The sequence below is a fragment of the Coturnix japonica genome, chromosome 3 (assembly GCF_054131305.1).
Source record: "Coturnix japonica strain WE chromosome 3, WE-NBRP24, whole genome shotgun sequence".
In the NCBI taxonomy this organism is placed as follows: Eukaryota; Metazoa; Chordata; class Aves; order Galliformes; family Phasianidae; genus Coturnix; species Coturnix japonica.
In genome coordinates, this window is record NC_140665.1 from 27704186 (window position 1) to 27712744 (window position 8559).

At 47.0% G+C, this 8559-nt stretch overlaps 1 protein-coding gene across 4 annotated transcripts in view; it reads left to right on the plus strand.

The window, feature by feature from the left end:
* The window catches only part of LOC107311139 (uncharacterized), a 48752-nt gene extending 41918 nt beyond the window's left edge, over window positions 1–6834 (plus strand). For all 4 annotated transcript variants that reach the window (XM_015857419.3, XM_085541213.1, XM_032443620.2 and 1 more), the window contains one exon: window positions 4475–6834. In XM_015857419.3, the coding sequence (XP_015712905.1) occupies window positions 4475–4603 (129 nt within the window). In that variant the 3' untranslated portion in view covers window positions 4604–6834. The remainder of the gene's footprint in view (window positions 1–4474) is intronic.
* Window positions 6835–8559: the final 1725 nt, after the last annotated feature.

The window sequence follows — 8559 nt, forward strand, 5'->3', positions numbered from 1 at the left end:
GCAGATTGTAGTTCTGTATCATCCCTAGCTCCACTGCTCCCTTCTAGGACATTGCAGTGTTAGATAACTTCATTTTTCCTCCTCCTTTTGTAATTGTCATTTCCACATCTGAAAGCGCACTTGGAGCTCTGCTTGCTTCTTCTTTGTCTAAATAAGAAAACCACATTTCTGTGGAGTTTTCAGTCCAAAATTAATATATTTTACTATGCGCACCTTGAGTATTTTTCTAGACTTCGTTGTGGCAAGAGGAGTGTTTCTGGGAGCAATGTGGTGTTTTGTATTAGTAGATTTACCCTTTATGTGTTCGTTTTCTTTCTGTCTACTTTTTCCTTGCCAAAATATGCAGTTATGTCATAGATGTATTTACAGAGCAGTTGTCCATTTCTGTTTTCTGGGAGCTGCTAATATTATTGAAGATGTGCATTTCATCTGTGTTATTTAATCTCAGTGGACATTTTTGGAGCACCTGCATCAAGTCACAATTCATACCATCTTTAGGAGTATGTTTTGTTTTGTGTTTCAAGCCTAGTTGCTTATTTACCTCCTGTATTTATTGGTAATAATAGAATTGGTGATTACAGTACAAGTTTCTAAGAGAGCATATGTAGGAAGTGTGTATGAAGGAGGGTATGTGCACATGTCTGTGCATGCACATGAACTCATGTGGCCAAGGCTGTACATGCTCATTTACCTGAAATGTGGGTAACACAAGTTAGCTCCCATAGGGTTTAATCTAACTTGAATTGGGTGTGCAAATATTTGTAGATGATGAAACTAACTTCTGCTCCAGACAGTTGTATAAGCCTAGTGAGAAGCTGTGCCCTTCTGAGCTGTCCTCAGGATGCTGAGGGAGCTCAGCCACATCCAAAGCTCTGCTTGGCTTGAGTTGAAGTGTGAGTGGACAAGGTTCATGTGGATGGAGACAGATCCTTCTGTAGTTCAGAAGTTGGTGCATGCAGAGAGAAGCGTGGACAAGTGACTGAGAAAATGTACATGTACAAGGGGGAGGAAATATGAGGTGTGTGAGAGCAGGTAAGTGAGTGCACAAACTATGTGCAAGTGGGCACAAGTGTGTATGACAGAGCGTGCACCCCAGCATGTATGCCCTCTTGCCAGCAGTGGTTTATTTCTCGGGCTGTTTTCCAGCTGTGTAAATACATTGCTTAACAAATTGAGGGCTTTGGTTAATGATCCCCTTTAGCACAGGGCCCATATTAGGCTCCATTTTATGCAAGTTATCCAACTGCCTGAATGCCATTAGAGTGAACACACTGGGCTTTAATGTCAAATGCGGAGTGTTTGTACGCTGAGGGGCCGCTGAGGCACTTGGCCTGGGGTTGCTCAGCAAGGGCTGTCAGGAAGCTTTGTGGCAAGCTCCCCTGGGCCTGCTGTAGCAGAAGCAATTCATATAGCCTGCCTTAGTCAAAGTGACATCCCTGGCAACACAGGCTGGTGGTGGGCATGTGAGGAGAGGAGAAAGGCAGAATGGCCTGGACGCTTGCACTGACTCCAGGGAGACAGTTGGATCAAACAGCAGGATAGGAGGGACGTGTTTCCCTCTCTGGCAGCCAGCCCTGTTCCTTGTTCTGTGAGCAGGTCTAGGGAGTTTTGCCTTGCACTGCTCATCAAAGCCAGACCACCTCATGCTGAGATCCCAAACGGTGTTGGGGACTAAGCCAGATCAGGGCCACTCATCCCCATAGCAGGATACAAGCTCCAGAGGAAGCACGAACTTCTGTGAAGAGTGGGCCAGTTTGGTGCTGGTGCTCATTCTTCCTTCCAGCAAGGTCCCTAGCAGAGCTGCTGCTCTGTCATCAGCCGTGCAGGCACAAGATAGCCCCACACTGCTCAAAGTTATAAACAATTGTGGAACAGTCATCTTATGAAGGTAATTGCATTACTGCCTCTCCTACTCCTGTAGTTAGACACAAGGTTCTTCCTGCCCTGCCCTTGCCTGCAGTTGTGGTAGTTGCACTGTCAAGAACCATCATCATGTTGCTGCTTGAGAGGCAAGATGGTGAGGAGCAGTGTGACTTTACTTGTAGCTGCCCAGTTGCCTGTGAATCTCTGCATCTTGCTGTCTTCTCATGTCCTTGTACTTTGCTTCCACACTTGCTCTGTGCCCGTCTCCCTTTCAGTGCTCTGGAAGGGTGCTTTGCTTCTGCATCTTGGCCCCATGGCTTTTTCTTATCTAAAGCCTGGTGAGTTTTGTGGATGATTTTAATCTGTTCTTTGGAGCCATTTTTCCCCAGCCTCTATTCCATCTGCTGTCAGAAATGAACTGATTCAGCTGCCTCGCCTAATCCTGTCTGGCATCTCAAAATGGAGGGGACTGCCAGGTTCTTTGTTCCTGTTCCCTCTTGGCACTGGCGGGGGACCTTCTCTGCTCTGGAGAAGGACAAATGTGCTGATTTATTCTGCCCCTTAGATTTGAATAGGGGTTGCTATGTTACCCTCCGTCTCTGAGGCTTGCCAGAGCACACACCATATATAACCCCACAGCAGGTGGCTATTGAGTAAAGGCCCTTAAATCTGCCTCTCTTGTTTCTTATGTTGCTGGCCAGGGTGTCAGGGGGATGTAGCAGGGCATGATTTGCTGTCTGGAACTCTAGTCACGGCTGATGCCAAGCACCATGTTGGCATTTTCCATTTTCAAGTGCCTATCTTAATTTGAAGAGGAGAGACCCACAGGCAGGAACACGCTGCCTGTGCTGGCTTTTAGAGAGGCCGTTTCTGATACAAAGGCTGCTCCGTGGGGGTGAGTTGTGACCAGGATGTAGGAGGTAGAGGCTTCCAGATCCTGCTGCCATGAGGCCTGGCTTGGAAGCTTTCAGGGCTGTCTAATTTGGTATGACTCTTTGGGTGACCCTGGCTATTTGGGCAGCTTTCTGGGAAGAAATGTGCGTGCCTTTCTGACGGTAAGTTAAAACTCCACCAGGATGGAGGCAGATGGTGTCAAAACATCAATGTGCCATCTGATACATGGTTGCTGCTCTCTGAAAGACCTGATTTTGAAGTGCTTGAAGTCCATTGGTGTTTCTGGTCACCGAAACAAAGTTTCTGAGATACAAAGAGAAAAGGTTTCTTATGTGTCAGAGTTGAATTGTTTATTTGGCATAGTGAGGAGCAGCATTTCTATCATGTCACACTGGATCCTCATTCTAAATTTGCTTTGACTATGCTCTGAACACCAGGAGAGGAAGAGGGCGAACTATGTTTAGAGGTCAAGATACAAACCAAGTTTGAATAACTTCAGGTGGGATTTTTCCTTCTTATTTTTCCCACCAAGCATCTCACAGCCATTCCTCATCAATTTGTTCTGGAAACATTGAAATTAAACCATGGATCAGACAGTCCCAGTGCTCTACAAGTAACATCACCTCCTCCAGGTCCTACATGTGTGCACCCACCTTACAGACAGGACTGTTCTGGGAATCTGTCTCCATTTATTTTTACTTCTACTTATAAACAATCCTCATTCAGGGAAATGCCCTTGTGAGAGGCCTGGACAGCAATTCCAGCATGAGACAGAGTTGGCTTAGGTGTCACCTTCTAGTCTACACTTTAGACCTGGAAGGCCTGATTTCCAAGAGTGCTGAGCACTGGCCCTTTGGCCAGTTTCCCCAGGATTCGGAAGAAGCTCTGGAGCTTCTGAATATCAAACCTGCTCACAGAAGCCCTGCCAGCACGAAGGTTGCCAGAAAACTTAATTAAATACTTCTGAGTGTAAAGTGATTTCAAGAACAAACATTGTGTTTGTCTATTACAATATGGAGAGAGCAGAGAGGCTGCAGGTGGATTAGAAGTGAGATAATTTAAGCATCAAGTCAAATCAGTTAGAGAGGAAGAGAAAACAAAAACAACAAGTAAGAAGAGATGTGGTAAATGGGATGAGAGGAAAAAAAATGATGAAAGCCTAAACTGTAAAGTTTGGAACCAAAGCTCTGGAGAGTTTCTGTGTGTCTAGGACTTCATAGTTTGAGAAAGAGTGATTTGTAATTTCTTACAGGAGAGCTGTTGAAAAGTAGGACAGAAATGAGTTTTCAGAAGTGACTTGGTTTATCTCTGTGCACTCAAAGCTTAGTAGATCCCTGCTTTAAGGACAAATGAATCTGAATTTTATTCATCCATATGTTGCCTTCTGGCAGCAATGGTGATGGGGTTCTGAAAAATGCATTGCTGGTTATCCTCATTTTGTTCTGTGTACCTGGATAGCTACTGGCACAGTAAGTCCTGGTGATGTAGATTTCAGAGACTTCAGCCTTGAGAGGGGTGGCATACTCTGCACAGGAGGAGCAGGAGCGAGAAAACTAGCCTGGGCTGGTGCTGTTGGCTGCAAGTACAAGCATGACCACACTCATACAAGGAGGTGTGATTGTATGAGAGAGGGAGTGAGAAAGAGTTTGAGGCAAGAACCTCACTGCTTGCAGCTTATGTGACTACTGACTTCATCACTCTTTGTATTCCCCTGCAGAGCATTAACGGAGGCCGCCCGCCACCTCACTTTGTGTATGATCCATCCACCTTTGCCTTCCGTTCCCTCAGCACCTTGAAGCCGCTGAGCCCAATAGCTCCAGTGGAAGAACCGTCATGTGCCTACTGAAGGAATTTCTCCAAAAACCTCAGGAACTATCAACCAACCACCTGCCTGGCAATGGGAAGGGACATGGCTACGCCCGGGGGGTTGGGTGTGGGAGAAGGGGACAGTGACACATCTTTGCAATAGTTTCCCTGGCAGCAGGAAACACACAGCTTTGCAGCAGTGACTGGTTTCATACCATTGCCACATCTGAGCATTAGCAGGTGGAGAGATTTTGTCTTTCGAGTGCAAAATGAGACAGATGACAGGTTCAAAACTGTGAGGACAGTCACCGAGGTGAACACGTGGATGTGATAGTTGAAGATATCCCTGAGGGGTTCAGGAGCTAGTATAGGCCTGCATGGCAGCAGTGAAAAGTGATCAGGTCCAAACAGTTTTCCAAGAGTACTTGGGTCTGCAGTACTTTGATGTAGATCTGACCATTCTTCCACTGAAAAAGGAGGGCAGGGTTGGAAACAGAGGCTATATTGGGCTGCCTGCAAAGGAAGAGGATCCCTCTCTGAGGCTGTTAGGATTGTATTAAATTCTGGCTTTCTTGAGAAAGACCCTGGGATGGGGATGTGGGATGGGGTAAGTAGAAAATATAGTTCCATGTACCAGCTAGTCTGCTGGCTCAGTAATATCATCTGAAGTGAGATTGAAACGGGAGGCACGAGCATTCTGATTATAGAATGGAGGATTTGTGTTCAGCCATCCAAAGATGCAGAGTGCCCACCTGCAGTTCTCTCTTGGCATCATTAGGGAGAAGAACATGAATGTGTCTATATGCTCCTGGCTCTCCTCTCTGCTGAGGCTGCCTCTGTTTTGGGATATGCAGCATTTGTCCGTAGTGTTGTCCTAGTTCAATGCTGCACCTGTAGTGATACTGAACACAACTGGCATCATCAGACTCAATCAGACAAATCAAGTGTCTCCAGCAAGTTGTCTGCTACCCCATTAGGCTGGCTATTAAATTCATATAGACCTCTGTTCTGTCCCAGTGGAGCAGGTATTCCCGTATGTAGCATGAAGAGGGAGGAAGGAGACTTTTTTGTAGCCATCTGTTGGCAGAAGAAACAAGAAAAAAGCTTCTCTATTGACAGTCCTGCAGCAGTTAGGAACCACAATAAGTCTTCTTACCACTGAAGTCTGGCCTTGAGGCACAGATGTGCTTTGTGCTACAAGGCAGCAGCTAGCAGGAGAAGCTGTCACCTGTCATAGTGAGGCAGAGGAATAAAGCAGTTCCTCTTGTTGCATCTGATAAGTCTTTACTGCAAGTGCCTGGTGGAGAGAGTAACCTCGTTGTCTTGCATTTCTCAGCTTGAATCTGCATCAGGCTGGGTGCAAGTGGGAGTGAGTAATTTACTTGTCTGGATCAAAAGGAGCAACTGTGAATAACAACATAAAACTGGTTTTATTTTTAAATCTGCTCCACTGTAGAGGTCTTTGATGCCACTCTTTGGATGAGACCAGGGGTCAGTACAGCTCTCAGTAGGAGGCCACAGACTGAACCAGCATATGCTGGTACTTTCTGTGCTCTGAAACCCTTGGGGAAAAGCCTGAAGGCCACCTACACCCAGGACCCTGAATCCCCTACCACTACCCTTCCTTCCCCAGCTGCCTCTCTCAGGCAAGCAGAGTGGCTGGGCAAGGCAGTGAGGAGATGTCCATCCTGATGCTGCCCAGGCTCTGCCTGTTCCTTGTCCCTGGGATATCGCAGCTGGACCACCTCCCCCACCAGCGCTGACTCCAAAGGACTGCTTGGGTTTTCTGGTGAGGTGCTTCAGGCACACATTGTGATTCCCTGCAAAAGTCCCTTCTTCTGACATAGGCTGATTCCTCTGCTGATTCTTCCCACTCCTGTAGAGACTGCTTATTTCGTTTGGACGGCACACCACAGCTTTTAGCTGCTGCCAGATTGAGCTGACCAGGGCAGGACAGGATGCATCACCTCCTCAGACCAAGTGCCCACGCTCAAGAGAAGGGACAGCTGCAACCCACCACTTGTTCTGCAGGAGGAATGCAGCCCTCGTGGCCCCTCACCTGCGCTTTTGAGGTGCATCCCTGGAGCTCTGTTCTTACCTGTGTGGATGCTGCAGGCTGCCTTCCCCGGGGGCCCCATGAATGGGAATGTGGATGTCCTGCCCGTATTGTTGCCTTTTAGTACTTTTTGTAACTTTTCTCTCTGTCTTTTCTTTTTCAATCAGAAGGAAAAATAAAAATAATGAAATAAAGTGTAACAGCTGCTATATTCACACGTCTGGTAGGTTTCATGCATTTTCCATCTGCTGGGCATCTGTGGGTAGGGGTATAAGAGGGGATGGAGTAGAGCAAGTTGTGTTACATCACAGCCAGTCCCAAGCACTCCAAAAAACACAAGCTGTGCCTCCAAGAGAATAGCTTTGGAAACAAATTATCAACAAATTTTATGTAACAAATACCTATTTTTTTTTTTCCACAAGTAAGGGATCTCCCTTGTGCAGCTGCTTCTGGTTCAGTACATCAGCCTTCACTGGAATTCCTCCCACCAAGGAGCTCCCTTGGTTACTGAGTTAGCAGCCTATTGCATGGGGGTTGTATGTGATCTGGTTGGAGGTTTCCATTTCACAAACAAAAGGGTGGGTGACTTCACAGCTGAGCTTGGGCTCATAATTTTAATCCTCTGTAAGTCTTATGCTTTTTATTTTTTTTCTCTCCTAAGTCTCTCAGCAGCCTTTTTGCTTGCAGCCAGGGTGCTCATTCTTCTCTCCTCAGCAGCATAACAAGCTCACCTTTTTCTCTTCATCTTGCACTAAGAGCCCCATCTCAGGTACTAGGAACTGTTATCCCCCTCCGCTTGCAGCCTCCCTGAACTAATTCCTGCCTCTGCCCTCACGCTCCTAGCAATTTTTCTAAACCAACCTCTCATAAGGCTATTGCTTAAAGTCCTGGCCCCTTTTCTAAGGCCTCACAGAGACCAGCTTAAATTCCCTGAGTGGTCCTGCTTAGGCTCATTCCCAGGAGGCCCCTTCTGCTCTTCCATCTAAGCTCCCATCTCCTTTAGGCTCTGTGCCACCTCTCTTATCCTGAAATCCTCCCCTCTCTGTCAGCTGTAGCTCATTGTTAATTGGCCTTGGCCTGTTTTCTGAGGGCTGTAAGGTGTGCTTGCTGCCTCCTCTGCAGGGTTGCTATTTCTTTGTGGTGTTGTTTTATCCTCCCTTCCTCCCTCCTTAACAGCTTGACTTTTTGGTGTGCCCATCTCTGGTCCCTTAGATGTAGTTCAAAATGCAATGGCCTTATGTCTCCACAAGCCTAATCTGTAAGCTTCTGTCAGGCTGTGCTTATTTATAAGTGCAAAAGTGTGCAGAGGGCTGTGCTTAACTCATATCAGCTGTGCTGTACGTACCCTGCTGAAGCCAGAGTACAGCAGAAAGCTGGCATAGTGCTTTGCAGGGTACAGTCAGCTACTTGGACAATTTTTGTGGTAAAACATGATGATAAGCCTTGATACAGCAACAACTTGGAAGCTGAACAGAAAACAGTTTGGTGGTGTTCACTATGGTCTTTGTGGTCCTTTCTGGTTGCAGCAACCTGCGTAGTTCACAAAGGAGGCTAAAGATGTTGGTTGTCTTCGAATGCTGGATGGTGGCATGTGGGAATGGGGCTTGCTGGAGACCAATTAGGAAGCCATCAGCAGAAGCCAGAGAAATGGGAGCTGTAGTCTCCTGATGGCCGCCTATTGCTTCCTCTGGCAGACATGCAGGGCTTTACACTTCTGTTGCTCCCAAAATACTTTGTCCAAATGTTCCCTCCACTGTTGGAAAGGGCAGCACGCAGGCTGTGGTACAAGCAAAGCGCTTTGTGAGCGCCGTCAGCTTGGCATAGGGCCCTCTCGACCTTGATACTGTTGGAACTCCTGGCTGCAGAGCAGCCTCCCAGTAGGTTTGGGCTGTGGTTCAGTGGGAGGGGAGCCCATAATTTCTAAGCTGAAATCTCTGTGC